We start from the raw sequence: 24,127 nt of genomic DNA, 5'->3' as shown, positions 1-24,127 counted from the left end.
TTTCCTTTCCCCAACAATAACTCAAAGATATAACCTTTTTGATTGGAAAGACCATCTGATAATAGCACTAGGGAACTTGAATGTAACTAGAGAGGGTAGAACATTATGTAGAGGATATGAAAGATTGGACAGGAGCAGTACTTCATAGTGTTTCCCTACAGGTTAGTCTGTAACAGTGTAGGAAAATGAAAGATAACAACTCCTTGCTAGCCAGATGATGTGAGAATTTCCTAAACACATCCCTTTTTTATGGTAATTTTTGAATTGAACAGGGATAGACATTAGATTAACATCAGGAAGTAGCTCACTCCCAGCATACTGCAAACCATCTTGGGGAGTGACAATGCAAAATGAACGAGGCAGCGCTGGAACTGCTATGCAGTCAGATTATTTGAGATCCAGAGGGAATTCTGAAATATCACACTATACTACAAGATCTCCAGACTGCAGGACCAGTTGTTCATACATCCCATACCACTATTTCAGTCTACTCTTCAGCACCCAAGCCCGTCCACACCAGTAAGCCAAACACAACAAGAAGGCAAAACTGCAAATATTAGAGCTTGCATTAGAAATGATAATTGCAAAGCAAAGGTTCAATCCAATTTGAAATGGACATGTTTAGAAGAAGATGGAATAAAGGATATATAAACAAGACTGATTTTATTTTTATTTAGATTTTACATATAACAAGTTTTACTCCAGCCACTGGGGCCAACTGACAGTCTCACAGAACAGAACATCTTAAACTCATTACAGCTAAAAATGCAGAGAGAATCTCTGAGAACAGTCAAAAATTGTGTTTGATCTTGAAGAGTGTAATAGGAACCACAGTAAGGAAAAAGTATATAAAAAGGTATTAAAAAAATACAGAGTTACGAATCCATTTATAATAGTACATTTACAGATCCCTCCAAGAATCTCCTCGTTATCAATATCTTAAGGTTTTTTTTCAACTACAAACTACCCATTATAACAGACTTCATAGCTTAATAACCAAAAATAAGCAGTCTTGCAAGTAGCATGGCAGGCTCAGTATCACAGAACACTGGAATCATTCACGATGGAACCCACATATTTCCATGTGTATCCGGGGCATTAGTGTAAGGAATATTCCAAATCCACGGTTGATCTGTAAACCAAAACAAAAACATGGTCATGGCACATTCAGTTATTAAATGTCAAAATGGAGAGGAAGGTTGAAATTCTCACTGGTTTTCACGTAAGCCCACATGCAATTTCAGCTCACTGGAAATTTTTATTCATCTATTTTTAAAATTGTACGATTTAGAGTTTTCAACAGGCTTTGCATTTCCCCCAAATATTATTTTAAATACAATTATCACAAGCTAACACACTCCACCATCAGCTGTAAAAGAATTGTTTTTCAGACAGTATACACAAACAGAAATGCAGCCGAATTTGGTTTGGCCCATAGGCAGCAGGTTTTGTGCAGCACGTCTCTTAACCCAATGGAATTATAAATAAGTGCTGTGGCATATTAGTATTTTTCACAGGGACAGTAAGCATTCAGTATCTAAGAACAACCCTGCCTGAACTCTGAAATGTTCAAATTCACACCTCACTTCTCCAAACACTACATTTTTTCCCAATGAGTGCCAGGGCTGCAGAAGACAGTTCCCTTCTTCTACTTCTCAGAATACAGAAGCTATTCTCACTCTGGGGAAGGAGAAAAGGCAACAAAGCAGGAGTGAACTGCCGGCTCTGCAACATGCTCTAGGTTCTTCCTCCAGCAGCTGGTCTATGTGGCCAACCTATTATTTTACTTTTCTCAGGCTACACCTACTGAAATACAGAGAAAGCTCCTTCAATCCTTTCAGTGATTTTTCTCAAATAAGAAGTTTATATAATCTACCCTGCTTCTTTTCTCCATCTACAAAATGAGCCCTGAAGGAAGACAGTGCCATTGATCCAAGATTAAACTGAATTGTACCAAGGATGAAAGAGTAGGTCACTTACCAAAATCAAGCTACTCATATAGACAATAGACTACGTATGCTTGCTAAAGAAGATTTGCTAGATGCTTGTCAATTGAAATATTAGATAAGCTATTGATCATGATTACTATTGTCCAATTTTATGTTTATGGGCTCCAATGCTACTTGTTACAATACATAGAAGAGAGAACTACTGTTGCAAGAAGAGGAGAGTAAGAAAGTGACAGAAACAGCAATGAAGGGATGTACAAATTACACAACAGCACACTGCGACAAGTGCCAAGCCAATTAAACATAGTGCAGGGAAAGCATTTCCACCAAGTACTTGTTAATACTTGCTACTGGAGTACATTTAATTATAGAAGTACTGCAGTTCAGTATATAGCAGTTAAACATAACGCAGCTATGCAGTGTTCTACAAAAGTGCTTACAGTAGTAACAGGGTAACAAGAAAAAAAACACCTTTAAATTATAACACAATTTAATCCACTTGACTTGAACAAAGACTTTATGTTTATGAAGACTGATAGGGATGTTACAAGTCACAGGAATGTGAACACCAGCAAATCAACAGCCTGTGCAACAAATGCCATCTTTTACATAACGTTATTATAAGAGAAAACTAAAAGCAAACATCCTTGCCTTTCCCTGATTTAAACTCATGATATAGCCTCTATGTGGGAGTAGTTGGCTAGCCTTTGGCTACAGTGGATAGATGATTTCCAAGCACAAAAAGTTAAAAAACTATGGCAACTTAACTCATAATGCATTGCAAAAAATTTCTCTAGGATTCTGGGTCAACTGCAGGATTCCTAGACTTTGAGTGACCTCACAATATTCTAGTGTGATGTCCCAGCCCATGGCAGGGGGGTTGGAACTAGATATCTTTAAGGTCCCTTCCAACCCGAACTATTTTATGACATCTTATAAAAAAAAAACAAAAAACCCAAACCAAACAAACAACAAAACACAGTAGCACTTTTATTTTCCCAAGCTTGTTTTATCAGTCTACTGCCTGAAAGCCACATGGACCATTTGTATTTCAGATTAATATTTTACCACATAGAAAATACTGCCTTTCCATCAATCTTACTAGGAAGCAGCAATCCTGAAGGTAAGGTGAAAAACATTACAAGTTACAAGAAGGTTTAGAATACTATGTCCAGGTCTGGCATCCTCAGCACAGGAAGCACATGGACCTGCTGGAGAGAGTCCAGAGGAGGATTACAAAAATGATCAGAGGGATGGGACACCTGCCCTATGAGGAAATGCTGAGAACTGGGATTGTTCAGCCTGGAGAGGAGAAGGCTCTGGGAAGACCTGGCTGTGGCCTTTAAATATTTCAGAGGGGCTGATAAGAAAGAGGGGAACAGACTTTTCAGCAAGACTGTAGCAACAGGACAAGCTGTTTTAAGCTAAAAGAGGGTAGATACAGACTAGCTATAAGGAAGAAACTTTTTTACAATGAGGTTGATGAAACATTAGAAGAGGTTGCCCAGAGAGGCTGTGGATGCCCCATCCCTGGAAACATTCAAGGTCAGGTTGGACAGGACTCTGAGCAACCTATCTAGTTAAAGACGTCCCTGCACACTGCAGGGGGGCTGTTCTAGATGATATTTGAAAGTTCCTTCCAACCCAAATTATTCTATGAAAGGAAATGTTGGAAGAAGCATTTAGGATTCTGAGCATCCGTTCAGCTTTAATTGCTGACATCTGTCTGTGACATCAGAATAAATTCAGTCCCACTCAAGCACTGGAAACTGTCACTCAGGAGTACATTATGCAGCTTGGACCTACCCATCTTCACTACAATCCACAGGTATTCTGTTAAATTCATCAAAACATACACGCAGAGGAAGGCTCAAATGTACAGAAACAGCCTCAGTCACACCTTACAGAACTCAAAGGCTTCAATATCCAATTTAGTTCTTTTTTTTTATTGTGGCTATCTTAATAACATTTTTAAGATAGCTATTAATGTGCTTTGAAATTTGAAATTTGTTCTATTAATGTTCTATCAATTAATGCAGCAGGAGGAAGAAAATGACTGTGTGTAAATACTGTGTGACTGTAGCTGTTCACTGCTGCACACTAAAATGACTGGCAAACTTTCAAAAGTTAAAGCTGTTGATCTTGGGAAAAATGTAACTGTTCCCTATTTCCCTTACAACTGAAATATTCTATTCTATTCATATCCCCACTAGATATATTTTTGAAGTCTGCTCAATGTATGTACCTTCCACACCTTCCAAGTCCAGTCTTTCATTTCTGTTACTCTAATTTTGTCTCAACTGCACCCTACTGGAATTAACTATTACTTAGTGACTCAGTACCACTGCTTCCTTCTTGCCTCACTTATAAGTGGCAGAACTCTAGCAGCAGAGTTAGTGCACAGCAAAATGAACAGAGCCATTGCTACTTTACTGCTGCTTTAAGATAACCTGAAATCTCAAAGCGCTATTTCAGTTATACTTAAGATTCTCTCACAGCTGAATAGAATATCACATTTCATTTAAAGATTGAGAATCCCTGGAGAACAAGAGAAGTTTTTTCAAGTACACCTGATAAATCACTCAAAGAATCCTCCACATTTTAAGATCACATTACAGACTAGGATAGCAAGACCTGACAATGGTACAACAAGGTTGTTTTGCAAATTTTAACAATAGTATTTCACAAATGCTGTATATGGTGTAGGTCAAAAACATGTTGGAAAGCCATCTTAAAACTTCGTGTTCTGTTAAGTATCACAGATGGCAGTAAGCATGTACAGCCAAAATCAGGAAAGTCTGTGAATTACAGGAACATGCAATCAAATAGTAAAGCATAAAATACAATTAAAGCATCTTTGTGATCCTCTTCCTACAGCTTTAAATACGAGTGCCTTTTGCACTGTGAGTAGAGATCTGGATAAGAGCTCTTCCTGGTTGATTCCCTCACACAGGGATTGGATTCTTACATCATCTTTCACAACGAGTCTTTCAGCTGAAAAATGTAGCTTTTAAGTACTAAGTGCTCACACATATAGAAAGGTCACACACAACTAACTGGAATTCTTTGAGTCATTCTACATATATATTCCAATGTGCCAAACATACTCCCTGCTGCCTGAGACTCGAAAGTTCTCCTATGCAGCATTTGAGGAAGGTGCACACTATACTTCATTCTTTTCTCCCCTCCCTTTGGATGAGCAAGAAAAAGAACTAATCTTTTTCCTCTCAATGCAAAAATCATACCTGAAATATCTCAAGAATGGGGAAAGACAAATGGAGTATATATTATCAATCATACATATTATTCACAAACTAGGCAATAATTTCTGAAGGTCAGCACCATGCCCAATTGCTGGTGAAAAAAATTAAGAAGAAAATGAAAACAAAGCCCAGTACTGCAGTTTAAAGGCAGGTTTTGCTCTGTTTCTCAAAGTGTTGATGCGACAACAAAATAAGTTCTTTGAATTTTTCTGCGGCATTTTTCAAATTGTTCTAAAAAAATCCTTTATATACTTAGTATTAAAGTTCCAAGTTCATCCTGTACAGCCAAAGGCCTGCTCAGTCAGTAAATACTGTAGTATGTGAATCAGAAAATAAGTGATATTCTTTGACTACAGCAAGCAGCTTGTACCTTTCCCCATGCAAATGTACAAAAAAACCCTCTGGGGCTGGATGCCCTAGCGTAATGTAAGTCTGTTGTAATAAACTTCTCAATCGTGTTGAGCTAAAGTGATAGGGGCATCAGTCCTCAAGCACTCTAAATGAAATGCTTTACTTTGAGAACATCAGGCCACCTTGTATTGGTAAGAGAGATAATAGCAACATCGCAACTGAGAAGTGGCAATGGAGCTCAGTGAGAAGATAATTTGATAAAACCAAATAGCAGTAACTCATCTGAAAGATTATAAAAGGAAATAAAAATCTGAATATTATCAAACGCACAAAGAAAATTTATTTATAAAGGTATCTTGTTAAGTAACATTGGCTGCTGTGTGCATGTTTCCCAAATAGCAGACTGGATCATTTCGTTTTCCTTCCAAGAAACACAAATTATATTCCCGGTCTATAGGTTTCTTTTATCTTAGTATCCTCAATACACGCTGCTATGTCATAGTTATTTTGTTATGACAGCTTGAATCTGTCGGTTAACAACAGAGGATTTCAGGAAATTGTTGTATCTATATAGCTTATCTGTTACGTTATTAAGTAGTGCTATCAGCTGCCAGGTAATATAGGTGTTTGGTTTTTTTTAAATTCTCGTCTGACCTCCTGAGGACATGGCATGCTCCTGTATGGGAGATGGAGCTCACAGTAACAAAGGATTCCCCTAGTTCAGCTGGACAAAACACTGATTTCTTCTTTTAGGCACTCCGTCTCTAACACAAGGCAGGATAAATGAAAACTATCCCCACTCTTTAAATAACAGAATAAACACAAATATCTAAAACCACTACAGAGCTGGAGGCATATATGCCATGAATTGTTTCTTGTTTTTATCCAACACAACAGCAGTTACGTGTAATGAAAGAGATGGAGCATTATGAGTTTCCTGAAATCACTACAAATATTTACCAAATGTAATTTCAAAAAGAAGTCCCAATTCCCACTCGTTGAAAACTAGACGAAATATCAAGCACTGAATATCTGAAGTTATACAGAAAAGGTCAATTTGCTCTTCCACATTAAGTGTGGTAATGGAATATTGAGCAGTGAGCTGGGCCCTTCACAAGGGAGACAGCTGTTCCTGGGAGATGCATTACAGATCCTTTTGTGCATCCCTACAAAATCAAAATCACAGATGTCAGAAGTTGAAAACTTCAGCTACAGAACTAATGACTTGTTAAGTGGACTGCTCATTTCTCCACAACGCTTCATCTCACATTAAAGCTAATTTCCACCTCATTCACCCACCATTCTTCTAGCCTTTTACAGCATTTTGACAGCTTTAGATCCCAGATACCAAAGGTAAAATAGATTTTCCTGCTGGAAAATAATGAAATAAATTTGAACAGCATTTTTTTTTTCACAAATTGTTAGAACTGCTCAAGAAAGATATCTTCAACAAAGAGCAAAATAAGCAAAGACTTATGTAATTCCTATAATTGGCATATACAGAGTGTAATACGTGGTTTCATGATAGCTTTAATCTGAACTGAGCTGGAACCCATCTTATTTTCTTGCACACACATTTATTTTCTGTATACTATTAGCCAACTGAACAGTCAGTTTCATTCCTTGATTTAAAAACATACATTGAAGAGAAAGGTGAATCAGAAATAGCTTGTTTATCAGAAATCACTCACCTCCCTGCTTTGTAGGTGTTACTTCCAGAGGGTTTAAGCAGTTCCAAAGCTTTTTGAACTAAAGTGCTCAGGAAAACCTTGTATAAATTCCTGCCTTGTAACCCAGTCACAAATTAAAAGAACTGCTTATAAATATATTTTTAGCTCATCCCTTTTCAGTAGCACTGTAAGAGAGTTCTGCAACGAGTGCATGTGACCAATAAATCTGAAATCTGGCAGAATAATAATGCAGAGAAATGTTTCAGAAATGTTTCACCTACTGAGGTCGCTAAAAGATCCAGAAAATAAGAGCCAATTAAGCAAAACCACAGTCACTCTTAAATGTACCTAGAAAGTGAAGTGCAACTAACTAAGAAAAAGAGGAGACGAAGCAGCCTAAATTACTGCAGCTTACTATAAGACAACAACAACATGGTTTACAATAGATGTAAACCACAGATTCACTAGGCTAATTACTTTCTTATAATTTTTAGGTCCAAAAGTACTTTTTTTCCAACATGATGGTGTGGTTGGTATGTTTTTGTGGTTTTTTTTTTTTAAACTATCCCATGCAGTCAAAATGAGCTACTTGACATGAAAACATTTCTGGTATGATTTCTCTCACAGAAGAAATCGTACAAACTCACCTCATCTTGAAGTGACTATGATGCTACCAACTACAGTTTGAGATCTCATTAAGTTTCATTGTGCTCCCTTCAGATCAAAGGACTCTGGTTGGCACAAGAAGTTGGAATTTACCTGTCCATGTATTGTAAGATATAGCTTTGTGCACGTTTGACATACAACTGAAAACTAAACAAAAGCAATGGGAAAATTTCAAATGTGTCACAGAGGTGATAGATCATAATTACCCTACTAGTGACACCTTAAAGGACATCAATACATCCTTCAGTGATCTAAAGCTTAGCCTATGATTATGTTTCAGTAAAGGATAATCCATCACTCTGAGAGAGAAAAAAACAGTGCAAACCCAAAAAAGTTACCTGTCTCACAATGATCTCCATTTATACTCTCTGAAGTCTTTGGAAGAAGAGGAGAAGAAAATGTTCACAACTATTCACAATTCCTATTTTTCTGTTTCACTTAAGTTTCTAAGTTTGACTTTTAGAATGAAACACACTGACTAACAAGGCAAACCAGGCAAAGGTGGTCAAATTTTCTGTTCTTTTTTTTTCCTCCACATTATATGGGATGAGGGAAAAGTAGGACAGGGACCAAATTATTTCATTATTATTAAACATAGTGGATTTTAAAACATTGCAGATAAACCTCATGAATTATTATAACTGAAATGAGACAGATTATTTATATCACGTACCAATGATTTTATCATGGTATGTCCTGAGAATTATTTTACTACTTTTTTTTACTTTTCAAGACTCAAGATGCGTTTACTTAATTATAAAAATTTTCAAACTGGAAGTCCAGTCCCAACTAACGAAAACTAATTAATATGATAGAAAGTCATTGTGACAGAATGACAAAGAATCTCTGCAATTAAATTATTTCCACAAACTAAGGAACTACTTTTCTTTCATTGTGTACATTAAATAATTCTGTAACATTCAGCATATCTGATTCAAGATCCAAATTAGAAGTGTTCTGGTATACCTATCATCTACTCAGAACTTTACATGGTAAATGTACGGCCCCACTCCTGACCATCTGTTCACTACTCTGCCTGTTTCTCCTCCCTTCTGCTGCTGATAGAATTTTTCTGATTATAATGAAAGTGATGTGTATTTTGTTTTCCCATAACTAGAGAATCTAAGCTCATGGAAAATCCCCTGGAGCTATTTCTCCTTCAATTACAGGGATCAGTCAATATGATTGCTTCAGGGAAAGGATAATTACTAGCATTTCTGCTTCTCAAGACTTTATTAAAATAAATCTATTTATATCACTCTCCAAAGACTTTGGGAGTTGATAATCTGTCCAGAACAACACAGTTATATTGTGAGTCTACCCCATAACATGGGAATTCTTTAAAAATCTTTTCCAGAAGGAGACTGAGGAACTGAACCAGAATATTCAAAAAAACATATGTAAAGGCATAGGCAGATGACTTTGCTTTCATTGCCAATGCCTAGACAACTTGATTCTGACATCTGTTCATATCATGGGAGAAAGCAGAGATCCAAAAGGTGAGCTACGGACAAATGAACTCTCTACAGAAATGAGCTTTAGATGGAAAAAGTGAAAAAAAAATATTTAGGGGAAAAATAATCTTTACGTTCAGTCGAAACATGCATAAAACTTACTGACATAGTAGGTTAAATGCAGGAATTAAAACAAGAACAATATTAAAACTATATTATTGTACCAGGAAGACAGCATATGTAACACATTTGAGACTACACATAGATTCTAATCTTTAATATTTGTTTTAAAATATCCAAAAATTTCAGTATGACCTTTTAAAAAACCTTCCAAAATCCAGTTTGAGCATTAGGTGCCAAGCAGACAGTGCATACATGTCCCACAGCACAGCAGCTAAAACTGACTGTATGTAAAAATTAATCCAAAACTACAGACATTCATAGCACTTACTGGAACATCAGCTAATATCTGACCACTTCTTAAGAAGAGTTGAAAGCCAGGTCAATAACGACAGTATGTAATATATTCTTCCCCTTTAGTTAGCCAGTAATCCAGGCACAACCCCTGCCAATCCTCCCCAAACCAACATTAACAGTACTTAAATAGAGACCGTGTTTTACACTAAATAAAACACTAGAATAGAATGTATTATTATTTCTGCACTGAGTAATTTTTTTTTCTCTGTGGAAACTGAAGTACCATTTAAGAATTTTTAGGTAAGTAGTAAGCTCTTAAAGCAGAAAAATCATCTTGGCAAGCTACAAAAATAACACACATCAAATTGAACAGGTGACTGCTAGGCCATGTAGCTGGTGCAATACTCAAGGTTTTGGCTTCTATGATCATGGATCTACCCGTGAGAAACCACGTTTGTTGGGAGCTGATCGGATTTCACCTGGCCAAGTGGGGCAAGATCCTCTTTGCCAATAAGCTGGATGAACTTGTAAACAGGGCTTTAATTTAGACTCATAGGTGGAAAGGGATGGAGTTTTGAGCAATACAGAAGAGCCAAGGGCTGCAGGTGCATTAGGAAACAACAGGCAAATACTTGTGAACTGCTGCAAAAGGATTAGGACTTATTCCTCTAAAAAGATGACGTAGTCAAAAGCCCAGCTGAAGTGCCTCTATACCAAGGCACACAGCATAAATAACAAACAGGAGCTGGAAGCCACTGTGCAGCTGGAAAGCCATGATTTAATCATTATCAGTGAAACTTCGTGGTATGAAGCACATGACTGGAGCATTGCAGTTGATGGCTATAAAATACACAGAAGTAGCAGGCAAAGAAGAAAAGAGAAGGTAGTATCTTTCATGTAAAAAAAAACAAACCACAAGTGGATTGAGAGCACAAAGCTGTATTTGAAAAACAGCAATGAACACACTGAGAGCTTTAGGGTGAAAAATCAGAAGTCAAACCAACAAATGAAACCTCATAGTTGGTGTTTACTATAGGCCACTTGATCAAGAGGAGTACACTGCTGAAGCATTCTTAGTTCAAGTACAGGAAGCATCAAGCTCACTGCCTCTAACCCTGCTGGGGGACTTCAATCATCCTGAACTGATGTGTCAATACTTTTATTTACTAGATAAGATCCTATTTATTTCTTAGGTTTTAAGCATTTTCTCTTCACATCATTTGTTAGTTCAAACAGAAAGATTTTAATTGCTACAAATACAACCTTTCCTGAACATTTTGTTACTCTCTGTCATTTCAAGCTCTGCTGTAGATGATGTCTTTTTTAGACCATGGCTTCTCATACAAGAGAAGTTAGCTATAATCTTTATGCACTAGTTTTAGGAACAAACATATAAGAATTTACTCTTCCCAAATACTTCAGGTTGAGCATCATCACATATTTTTAGGTTTTCAATCCATCATCACCCCATAGCAGCACATATTTATCACTTTCCTGATTTGCATGTTCTAGAGAGAGAACCTGAGAAGGTTGAGATTTTGTAAATCTATAAGTGTTATGAAATATATCCCCTCCACCCCTCCAAGGAGAATTCCAACACACATCTTCAAGAAAATGAAGTCAAACTATGAAATACAGAATGGAACAAAATCAATTCTTCTTTCTTCTGATTTGCAGCAATTCTTTCACACTCCACTTGCAAAGGAATGTTTTTACCTTACACCTGCCCTCTTTCAAACATTCCTCTCTCTGAACACTCCTTCCCCCATTAGTTCTGCAGAAAACTATTTTGATTCCACAAAGAATATCTATTTTCCTAATGCATACAAGAATCCAGAAAAAGAATGAAAAAATATTTAGTTTGTTGATACAAATTTAAACAACAATAAAGAAAAAAAAAAGAGCCAAAAGATTCTATTGTTGCTTTCTTTGACAACATAAGCTGAAAGTGGGACTCATCTCTAATGAAGTCATGCCACAAAAGCATTAAAATAAAGCTTTGGAACATAGCAGTGTTCAAATGACTGTACTACTCAAATTAGTTTGTTTCACATATAAACACACCTACTTCTGAAGTCACACCTTACCTTTGCTTCCATACTTTTCCGGTGGCAGGTCATAAGGTACAGGAAAATATGTTGCTGAATCATTACTTTCTGAAAGCATTTTCCCTTTCACACGAAAGTAACCTTTGTCCAACCCCTATGAAGGAATTGAAACATACAGAAGAAAGACTTATTAGTTTTGGGAGAAAAAGACAAACCTAATCCACAACAGATTCTTTCTCAGTAGGAGTTATTTTGATAAACAAAATGTTTTGCCTCCTTTACAGAGGTTAAATACTTTGTAAAGCATCTTCTTGTTTTAAGAACTGAGCTTGTCTTATCACTGCTCTTCTCTTTTTTTACATTCACTGGCTTGACCACACAGGTTAAGTCCACACTGGATATACTCTACCTTCTCAGTCCCTTACCTATTCAATGTATTTCCATGTTCACGACATACACACAGCTGTGTAAGCTTGCCTATCCAATGTGCCCAAGGTCTTTGCTTTTTTTACATAGAAGCATACAGATGTTGCAATAAAACTTTAACTACTAAACAAAATATTAACACTTTTGGTGTTTAGTAATTAACTAAAGGGAAAACCTTTAAAAATTTCTTTGTTTAGTTTCATCCTGACCTCATCAGTTAGATGTCCAGTGTGTTTCATGAAACAAATTAAAATCCAACTTCTGATACAGAAACAAGTCTTCAAACCTATGCTTTTCAGATACTTTGAGTAACGTCACCCATGCATGTTAAAAAAAATTTATTGATGATTTGAAACCACTTGCATAAAAGTTTCAAAGACCACACTCATATTAAAGCAACAGTGAATTTCAAAGAAAGTCAAAGACTAGAAAAATCCAGCTATCCACCTCTCTGGGCATCCTGCCACGGACAATGTCAAGCTGTATTACAGTAGTTCTATAAAGTCATTTCAAGAAAGTCTTTTAGAAGACAGGTGCTTCTTTTGTCTCAGGACCCAAACTAACAGGAAACTACTAGTTATGACACAAGAAACACTGATACAATTTCAAGGACTAGGTAAAAGCCACTGCCTCTTAAATGAAACAACAGGGGAAACAAACAAGGTCCATGCTAAAGGACTGTGTGAACAGAAACTGATTTTAAACTTGTCCTTCAGTGGAATTTCGATAAAACTTCATCAGAACCAAGCTATAACCTTTTGTCAAGCTTAGCCTATAAGTAACAATGCAACATGTTCAAAACAAACCAATGCAAAGATGTAAGAACACTTTAAATCTTATTAATATCAAAGGGTTTGAAGCTATCTGAATAAACAAAACTCAGAAATACTTCGAAAAAATGCAACAATCAAGTTGCTCACCTTTACTTCCAATGAACTTGAATCACTCAGAGATTGATAGAAATTTAATGTGAAAATGCAAATAACCATACTTAAGTCTGTAGTGGAAAGAATATGAAATATGCCCAGGATGCTATAGCTCAAATAGAGCAGGAAATGTGTAAGCAGTAGTGGCGGTAAGAGCTTTTTTCCACAAAAAGGTTTCAGGAGGTGGAAGGTCTGGGTGGTGTGCAGTCCCAGATACTACTCAGAAGGTGACATTTTAATCGCAAACTAAAATAGCACATATAAGGTTTGATCACCCTGAGTGCCTGTGAGCTTTTCTCATCTTCTGCATGCTGCTATGAGAGAAACAAGGAATGGCAGAGAAGGCTTCTCTACTGTTCTGAGAGTTGGTTCTTACTCTACCAAGAACTTCACATGTACCACCCGAGATTTACATTTGTATAGTCGTTGCTATCAAAGCACACAGGGTAGTACAACACCTACTTAGGCCTCCATATACATACATAATAATCTTAGTTTAATTCAAATATCAAGAACTATGCCCAATGCATTCCACTCCGCAGTTCACTGTAGTGGGTGATTTCACACAACGCAAAAGGAAAAAGCACCACTCTTAGGGTTTTTAAACTCATTTTCTGTTATCCCTCTTTATTTTCAACCCAGTAAGGTTTTGGGGTTTGCTTCACTTCTTCTATCCCTCTGTGCCCTGTTTTTACTTCAGTATATGTCCTTCCAGGCATTTTGCTTCCTTTTCTTGTTCTACACCTTTGCCTTCTCCCTCTTTATTCTTCCTCAGTAGTCACCAGTTATGTATTTTATTCTGAGGGTCTTATTTCTCCCTCAGTGCTGTTCTCCAACATTGCTGGACTCCCCCAGTTGACCTCAGATTGTTTTATTTGTCCGTCAAAATTTAAGCCGTGGAGTTCTTCCACTCAGGAAATGCTGATCTAAGAAAAGACATTGTGTCTTCCTCAAAACATCCCAGAGTAAGTCTGTGTTCTTTAATGAGGCTCTGTGAGGAGATTCACATGCTTTTAAAAATAACTTTCATGTGTCTGTCTTCACACACATGATCACACAGAAATTTAAATAAGTCACACATTTTGGCTGTTTTGAGCACTTCCTGGATGTTGACAGCTCTCACTGCTGTTTCCCAAAACCAAACCAGCATGATCATGCCTAAAGAAATTCTGCCTGTCTTGTAAATTTTCCTCAACCATGTTCTATTTTTTCAGAATTTTTCCCTCTGCAGCTATATTTTGTTCTTTGCTGCTTACAGCAATACATTTTTATATGTTAAGAGATGTTTTCCCAACTGCAAAATACATTTTTTGTACTTATGAAACGTTAGATGCTGTTGTGGGTTCTGTTAGTGCCTTAGCATCATACATTGTGAAAGCAGGCACTGGGAGGAAGAATGGGAAAAAGTACAACAGCTTTTAAAATTGTGCTGTCCAGCCAGCCCCTTTTTTTTTGCCAGAAACACAAGGCAGATTACAAGCGATAAAAATATCACACAAGTCAGAGGTAAATTCATCATGTCGAGATGGTTTGTAGAACACTTTAAAAACGGGTACGATTTGTTATTGGCCAGTCTGAGCTGGTTTAAAGCACAAGGAATCCACTGACCACCAGTGCCAATACAACTAAAGAAGAGAAGACAGCCACGGACAGGCTACAATCAAGGGACAGGCCAACAGATGACACAGTTGCACACGTTAAGTTAATCTATTTCTTTGACATGTTTGAGGTAAGTCAGATGCCAACTTGCCTTATCAGGTGTTTAATTCTCTAACAGCCTGATCTGCTGAGTCAGACAGGTACAGCAACCTACGTGTCACCAGCACGTGATCTTAAGTTGCAGCAAAGCTTCACTACACATTATGCTTCCCAGGCTGACAGACTAAGCAGTCAGCAGACTAAGCAGTTATAAGTTTAAGGAGGAAAGGCCTTGAACATCAAACAAAAACGACTGTCAACAATCCCAAAATTATCATTGAAAGAATGCCCTACAGCAACCCAGAGAGATCAAGAACTTGGCTAGGTTTGAGTAACTCACGCTGTTTTGATCTGCTGTACGTAAAGAAATTGGATTAATTCACTCTAATGTGGTAACTAGCTACTTCAATTTCTGCCAAAGGCTCCTTTTTAACTGAATATAGTTAAAAATTTCCTTAGACATTTATGACAAAAAGATGGCCCAATAAACAAAACTAATATCTAATGACACCTTTGAAATGAATGATTTTTGACAGATTGAGATCCCAAGGGTAAGATCCTATCACTATAAAATTTACTGCAGAGTATCAGACTGAAACACAGCCTTAGAAAACGTTATGCTAGATTAAATCTCATTTAAAGATATTTGGAACCATCTTCCTGAAGCTGCATGAAGAAAAAATTTTTCAAAAGCATTGGCGCCTACTAAAACATTCCAAATGTATTTAATGAAAGGCATGTCACTGTAGTGACAGTAGCTTGTACAGATACGCCTGAGGAAGGATTAAAGTAGCATGGACAACTGCTAGCACAGTAATCATAACAAGATACTGAAGTGGTTCTGTATTAACTCCAGTTCCTGGACTGGAGTTTTGTCAATTTGAACTGAACGCCACCGCTATAACCATCAACTGGTGATTTTCAAGAACAAAGCATCTTGTGTGCATTAAGCCATTTTTGGTTTTCATATCATATAATCATAGAATGGTTTGAGTTGGAAGCGACCTTAAAGATCACCTGGTTCCAACACCCCTGCCATGGGCAGGGACACCTACCACTGGATCAGGCTGCCCAAGGCCCCATCCAAACTGGCCTTGAACACCTCTAGGGATGGGGCAGCCACAGCTTCTCTGGGCAACCTGTGCCCAGGCCTCACCACCCTCATTGTGAAGAAATTCCTCCTTATGTCTAGTCCAAATCTGCTCCTCTCCAATTTATAGCTCCTCCCCCTTGTCCTATAACTACATGCCTTTATAAAACTTTCCTCCCCAGCTTTCTTGTAGGCCCCCTTCAGGTACTGGAAGGTTGTTATAAGGTCTCCTTAGAGACTTCTCTTCTCCAGGCTGAACAACCCCAACTCTCTCAGCCTTTCCTCATAGCAGAAGTGCTCTGGCCCTCTAATCATCTTTGCAGCCCTCCTCTGGACCTGTTCCAATGGCTCCATGTCCTCCTTGCATTGAGGATTCCAGAAACGGACACGTTACTCCAGATGAGGTCTCACAAGAGAGGAATAGAGGGGCAGAATCACTTCCCTTGACCTGCTGGCCACACTTCTTTTGATGCAGCCCAGGACATGGTTGGCCTTCTGGGCTGTGAATGCACACTGCCAACTCATGTTGAGCTTCTCATCAGCCAGCACCCCCAAGTCCTTCTTGCAGTGCTGCTCTCAATCACATCATCCTCCATCCTGTATTAAAACCATGTATTGCCCCAAACAAGGTGTAGAACCTTGCACTTGACCTTGCTGAACCTCATGAGAGTCACACAGGTCAACTTCTACAGCTTATCTAGGTTCCTGTGGATGACATCCAGTCCTTCTAGTGTAAAAACTGCACCACTCAGCTAGGTGTTATCTGCAAACTTGGCAAGGGTGCACTCGATCTCGCCATCTGTATCATTGGTGAAGATATTAAATAGCACTGGACCCAGTACAGACCCCTGAAGGACACCACTTGTTGCAGATCTCCACCTGGATATTGAGCTGTTAACCACTACTCTCTGAATACGACCATCCAACCAATTCCTTATCCACCGAACTGTCCACCCATCAAATCCATTTCTCTCCAATTTAGAGAGGATGTTGTGGGGGACGTTGTTGTATAACATATAAGACTGCATTATGCATACATCATAAGGATAAATTTACACTGCAAAAAAAATCAGCCATTCAAATCCTTGATGCCTACAGTTAAATCTGTCAGCAGTACTTACTTGTTGGCAGTGACTCATCTTCAAGGCACGTATGTTTCTGCACTCTGAGAAGTCACTGGGTTCTCGAACAACCCCACTTGACACTCCACACCCTCATCACAGCTTACTTACACTTCTGTAACTATGTTAGGAGTACAACTGAAAGTTCGGTTTTGAAAACATTGGCCCCTAGCTTTTGCATTTGACAATGTCTATATTAAGTATAAGTTGTGTTTATTTTTAACTTTAGAAAGAAAACTCAAAGTACAGAAACTGTATTTTTCATAACATTTTTTTCCTTATTAAGAAGGTAGAAACTCCCAAGGTGAAAACTAGGACTTTATTATTGCTGCAAGGTCAACAGTTATATGGGTGTTAGACAAGGCAGCACAACAATACTATTACAGTCTTAAAATCTGAAAACTTTTATTAGGGGACAGTTACAACACTCAGATATTAGGGAGTAGTGGAGTAGATCAGCAGCAGACAAATCCTGCTTCTCTAATTAATCTAATATTACCTTGCAGGCATAATATATAAGACTACAGTTCCTGCCCTCAGTGTGTAAAGTGTATTAATTCTCCCTCCTTTTTGCTACTACAAGCATTAAAAACAAAATAAATGTTTTCCAACACCCTCCTCAAGGGTTAAATTTTCAGCAGTGACTCTTGGGCACTGCAGCAAGTTTTCACACTGTTTGCTGTGTCAGCTAATGTCAAAATAAGAGCTATACAGCAATAGGTGAACTTGACCTTTTCCTGAACATAATGGGGACTGGAATAGGAACACCCCGACAGCCTCTTTTAGAGGACTGATCAAAATTTAAAAAACCAGAATGCCATAAGTCAAAAAGCCTTATACATTTGAAGCCCAAGTGTTCTCTGGGGTTCATTTCATACACAAATTTAGAGTGTGCCTGAAAAGTCCTTAAGATTCAAAGCAATGCTTGCCCCTTCTCACACCTAGCAGAATTATCTCTAGCCACTAAACAGAGGTTTGGCAAAAATGGGAGAGGTCAAATTTTTGCAGTGTTTCAGTGAAACCCTTCCTTTCATGAAGAGACCATCTTTTTTTTGCCTTTCAACGTGATGACCAGAAAACTTGAGCTTCATTAGAACTGTTTACCCAAGAGTATCTTCCAAAATCGTTCTTTACCATTGTCACTACTAGTAGACTACTCATACTGGATTTATAGAGGGATCTCTCTAAATTTTCTTGTGTCAACAGGGCTGCTGGCTGCTGCTAAAGACTGGGACATATGCTCAGTAAGTATCCAATGTGGCTTTAAACATCAGTAAACTTAGCTTAAACACTGCATTTAAATTCCAGTTATTTTGAGGCAACACGTGAATAAAAATACTTCTTACACATTTCCATTTTTAATAGTTCTCTACCTCTTAAATACCTAAGCAGATTTTAATCCAACTGCTAAGATTGGACTGCAAGCAGGAAAAAAAAATAGTTTTGACTTTGGATTCCTGGAATTTTCTAAGGCTTGAGTGTTTCAGAATCTTTTATATTTCTGATCTGTTAACACTCCTGAATAAATAACTGCGTTAATTTTTATAAAATTTGATTTTATAACAAAACCAAGTTAGTTACAGAAAAATTCAAAATTATGGGCTTCTGGGTTTTTGTTTTGTTTTATGTGAAAATCTTGCAGATTGCTCAGATCTGAAACCGGTATGGGTCACTCTTGGCAAAAAAAACTCAGTTGTTCCTGATTTTCTACTAATTTGGAGTATGTTTTCCAAAACTAGCCATGCATGGAAAAGCCAGAGTTGGAGCTGAACCACTGAAGTTATGTGAAACGAGTGCACGATCTGGTGATCAGTTGTGTTCGTACAAAAACCTTCATCCACTAATTACAATCATGCCAGTGTCACATATAAATTGCTTGGCAGTATCTGGAAATAACAGTAGCCAGCTTATTTTACCCTTGAGGTCCAATGCTGTCAAAAGCAAAATCTTTTTACATAACTTTTTCCCCCCCAACACTTCATTATTCTGTGTTAATAGCTGTTTATGCAAGCAATACTTGCTTTTTTTCAGAGTGCAGTGATATCAAAACCAATGCTTCCTACTACAGGAAATTGTAGGATTTTCCTTGTTTCAGTCCGATTAATGCATTTTCTCCCAAAGTTTTTTTCCCCACATAAACCATCTTGGAGAATGATGTCCAAGATTGCCTCTAAAGTTCACATAAATGCCTTAATAAATGTCAAGAGTGAGATAAATGAGTTCCTTACAGACAGAAACCAATCTTAGTAATGAGATCCTAGGAGACTGCAATTACACAGTGACGGTAGGTAAACATTTCTACGATGTCATAAGATGAGTAAATATTCATTTGGGAGTACGTTACTAATCAACAGAAACAAAACATTATGTGAAAATCCATGAATATCATCTAGGAAAGATAAATTCTTCATCAGAAAAATAGTTTTAAGGACTTTAGCATGCAGACACTTTACAGAGAGAAACTTGTGATTTCTTCTCTGGAAAAGAAGGAATTTCACACAGGAAGTCTGAATGATTTCTGATCACAGACTAACTGCTGTCTATTACATTCTTGTACTAATATAGAAAAAGAAACTCACATCTCCCCACTATCAGGCAGTGGATCTAAATGAGACCAAAAACCAATCTAAACAAAAAAGGGAGGCTTTTTTTCTTAAATACAAGGCATAATTAAGTTGCAGGACTCACTACCACAGGGTTCTGTAGGGGTCTAAAAAGCAGCGAGAGCAGTTTGATAAGGAACTTGATGCGTTAACAGAATAAATAGAGTTGTAGCTAGAAACCAATGTTATTTGGATACCATTTTCATCCTCGAAAGACTTTAAAAAAAATCATAGGGAACATTATTAAGAGATATCATATGTATGCTGTTTATTGTGCTAATCCCCATGGCATCTGCTAAAACTGCTCTAAGACTAAACTACAGTTTAGATGGACCTTAGTTACTCCGAAATTATTTCACATCTCTCAGACTTCTACTCCACAAACTACAATATGACAGGCTGAGAGAGTTGAGGTTGAGCCTGGAGAAGAGAAGGCTCCAAAGAGACCTTATAGTGACCTTCCAGTACCTGAAGGAGGCCTACAAGAAAGCTCGGGAGGGAATATTTATAAAGCCATGTAGTGATAGGAAGAGGGGGAAGGACTATAAATTGGAGAGGGCAGATTTAGACTAGATATAAGGAGGAAATTCCTCACAATGAGGGTGGTGAGGCACTGGCACAGGTTGCCCAGAGAAGTTGTGGATGCTCCATCGCTGGAGGTGTTCAAAGCCAGGTTGGATGGGGTTGGATGGCCAACTCAAACCATTCTATGATTCTATGAATATTTATTCTGTGCCAAAGTTGTCTTCTATGTACCAAGGCTGCTGTCACAAAAGTTTGGAATACACTATTCTGCAGCTTTTAAAGTCTTTTATGAAGATGTTCTTATATTTGTATTGGTGATTTTGGAAGACACATTTGAACTTGTTCTCAAAGCAGAAAGTTTGAAAAGAGACAGTCATAAGGCTTTGGCAAGTGCATTTCAGAGAAAGAGTAAGACCAGCAATCAGTTCAACATTAAGAATTGTTTTTCAAGTTACAACCCACACACGTCACTTCAATGCGAATAGGCACTCACAGCTTACTTTCAAAAAATGCAAAAGAGACAGCTTCATCACTCTTCTCAGTAACATTCAGTATATGTTACAATTTTGAAATATTATTGTCTTTCAATAACATGACAAATGTCACATCAATACCAAAACCCATATGTGCAGTGTAGGAAAACAGACTGTTTCTACTTTAGAGAATACCCTGTGCAAACTCCTCTTGCTAATAGCTTTCTAACCTGGAAACACAGAACGTCGTAAGCAGATTATTCAGTCACATTTGTACTCATCAATATTTGCAGATTCTCAGCATATCCCAGGATTTATAATTGAACTATGAACTTACAAATGCTGAAGGCAAGAAAAGGACTCCAAGTTCATAAGAACGGATCATCACTTGGGTGCCATTTCTCTCCAGAGCTCCCCAAGCCGCTTTAGATAGATTAGCACTGCAAAGAGAAACAAAGCATCTCAGTCAGGCACAATCTTCACGACAGAAAATGCTTCGGTACCACAGCTGTAGCAATGCACTGGAAAACTTCACCTCAATATGAAAAGTCTTTTTCTAAGAAGTGATTTGGGTGTTATTCCTTACTGCTATTTTTACAGTGAAGTGGGAACAGCAGAAACAATGCATATAAAGGTATTCACACAACACCTGATCTTGATACTTCCTACTTGTGGCCTACAGATCTACAAGACAAACCTGGCTGCTTGAATCTTAATCATAGGATCATAGAATGGTTTGGGTTGGAAGGGACCTTAAAGATCATCCAGTTCCAGCCCCTCTGACTCGGGCAGGGACACCTCCCACCAGACTAGGCTGCTCAAGGCCCCATCAAACCTGGTCCTGACCACCTACAGCGATAGGTCATCCCTGACTTCTCTGGGCAACTGAAGTGACATGGCCTGATGAACAGGCCTGAAATGACCCATGGATGATTCGTATTCCACTGCTATGTGCATTGCCCAGTCTGTAACTTTGCACATCGCTATCACTGATTGTCGTACTGTTCTATTTCTAATACATAAATGTGTGAGAAAGTGTTTCATTATCACTAGAATTGCGCTGTGTGAAAGAGAGAGGAGCTGGACAGAAATGTTCTATTTCTACAGTCCTTTAGCTTAAAGGTAAGAAATATTCAGCTTCTTCTCTCCTCTCCTCTCCTGGGACCTCAGCCACATTCTAGGAGGAGATGGGATGCAGTAAACAGCTGAGACAGACTGCTTTTTGATCATCTTTGTGGCCCTCCCCTGGACTCGCCCTAACAGATCCACACCCTTCCTATGTTGAGGACTCTAGAACTGAACACAGTACTCCAGGTGAGGTCTCACAAGAGCAGAGTAGAGGGGCAGACAGAATCACCTCCCTTGACTTGCCACTCAAACTTCATTTGTTGCAGCCCAGGATACTGTTGACTTTCTGAGCTGAAAGTATACACTGTCAGCTGTTGTTGAGCTTTTCACCCACCAGCACCCCTAAGTCCTTCTCTTCAAGGCTGCTCTCAATCCTTTAAAAAGCACCTTAATCGCTACTACTATTGCAGGCAAGAGTACCAGTAAGTGATGAAATTTAAGGAACTAGAATATAATGAGGAAAAAACATTAAAGTAACTGAGCATTTAAGAGTAAGGATACAAAGATCATGATCTTTGGTATATAGGGTTGCACAAAAAATTAGTTTTGGCAAAACTGGAACACAACTGTATTTTTTGTTCACAGTAAGACATTCTCCCTTCATGTCAAGAAATTTCTTCCTCCCTCTTTTGGCTTTTTTAACAACCGAAAAATAGAAATACAAAGTTAGGCTTCAAGCTAGATTGTTGAACAACTCGTTCTGACAAAAGGTTATATTGCAAATATTAGGTATCTACATATTTTGTAATGATAAGGCAACACAGGGATAAACTTAGGTTTAGCTCATATCTACTTTGCGCAAACCAACACATTCATATACAGCGCATGCTATAGAAACTTGATCTGAGGTGTAAAAATATTTATCACTTCAGTTGATGTTGAACCCTGAAATTGGCAGTTACAGCCCAGACAAGATTTTGATGTGATTGTCAACAGTTCCAGAGAATAATTTGAACTTGCAGCACCAAAAAGGGGCAATGTAATGAAGAAACATTAGTTATGGATAAAAATTCATATCACTACTTTTAGTATTATGAGGGTTATCACAGTGACTCACCCAGGCCTGGGACTGACAAGAGCTTTCTATATGATTTTTTTTTTTGGTGAAGTGAGAGGTGTATGTTAGTTGTTTACCTTGTCACTAAGAACCATGCAATCTTCTTGAAGTCAGGAGAGGGTCTCATGTATGTCTTAATGTGAGGCATAGCATGACTTCGACCTGAGACTTCTGCTGACCACTTGCTACAAAAAGATGAAATTCTTTTTACCATAGTTTCATTTTGAGATCTAAAAAAGACTCAGCAAACTTAAGTGCCATGTTTTCAGTAATGCTACCTTATACTTGTCACATTTAGTACTTGCTTCCCCTACCGAAAGGCTAAAAACACTTTTTCTGTGCTCCTAAGCCACAGAGAAATTTGAAGGCTTAAAACAGTAGAGGTCATATCTACGCATATATAAAAACCCCTAGTTTAAAGCGACAAGCCATTTCTGGGGTAAGTCAGCATCAACTTTATGGAACTAAACTGTAAGCAAGCAGTAAATATATGTACATAACTCAAGGCACGTAATCATGGTATTTAGAAGCACTTTCAACTCACAGGTGTTAGTTCTCACTCAAAATTAGGAAGAAGGCTTCCAAATACACCTTCCTCTCCCCTTTCCTCAGTTTGGAATACAATAGGCTCTGGTTAAACAGGAAAAATAGTAGAATTGGAAATTGAACACAGATTTTCTTTAGATCCATCTTGCTGCCTTACTCAAGAAAAAACTTCTCCCATTATTAACTTTGAGATACTATCTCAGTCTATTACTTTTTTTTGCCTCCTTATCATCTTTGACATACGCAATTAAGTACCGTGATTTAGCAAGAGTACTACCACTTCTCTTCCATTTACATTCTACAGTAATCTAATTGCAGCTAGGTTCAATTACAATTGATTGAAACCAGAATTCCAGAAAGTAAATATCAGAAAGGGGAGCCTATATTTTCTTTAATAGGACAACACAAATGCGTTAAGACAGAAAGGGGAAAGAAAGTGATTGTGTTTTTTGATCAAATTTGGTTGTTTCGAAGTTTGGTTGCAGTTTGGGTATATTTTTTTAATTTATTTTTTTAAAGTAATTATTTCATTGCAAAGCTCAGTTATTAGGGAAGACATTAATAGCAAGGAAGTATTTAAGAAATATTTTCCCTTCAGTCTAAATGTCAGCTTATCTCCAGACTACATAATGGAATGATAAACCACAAGAACTGGAAGACTTTCAGATGGATATATCTCATTTAATCTATTCTTAATACAACTAAATTTCAATTTT

At 37.8% G+C, this 24,127-nt stretch overlaps 1 protein-coding gene across 2 annotated transcripts in view; it reads right to left on the bottom strand.

Annotated features, from left to right (window-relative positions):
• Positions 1–673: 673 nt before the first annotated feature.
• TDP1 (tyrosyl-DNA phosphodiesterase 1) overlaps positions 674–24,127 on the bottom strand; it is a 46,828-nt gene continuing 23,374 nt past the window's right edge. For both annotated transcript variants that reach the window (XM_069858722.1, XM_069858721.1), the window contains exons 13-16: positions 22,943–23,050; positions 21,018–21,120; positions 11,858–11,972; positions 674–1,132 (exon numbers count right to left, since the gene is read on the bottom strand). In XM_069858722.1, coding sequence (XP_069714823.1) covers positions 1,059–1,132; positions 11,858–11,972; positions 21,018–21,120; positions 22,943–23,050 — 400 coding nt within the window. In that variant the 3' untranslated portion in view covers positions 674–1,058. The remainder of the gene's footprint in view (positions 1,133–11,857; positions 11,973–21,017; positions 21,121–22,942; positions 23,051–24,127) is intronic.

The sequence above is a fragment of the Phaenicophaeus curvirostris genome, chromosome 5 (assembly GCF_032191515.1).
Source record: "Phaenicophaeus curvirostris isolate KB17595 chromosome 5, BPBGC_Pcur_1.0, whole genome shotgun sequence".
In the NCBI taxonomy this organism is placed as follows: Eukaryota; Metazoa; Chordata; class Aves; order Cuculiformes; family Cuculidae; genus Phaenicophaeus; species Phaenicophaeus curvirostris.
Note: the sequence above shows the minus strand (reverse complement) of the source record. Positions and strands in the feature narration are given on the sequence as shown.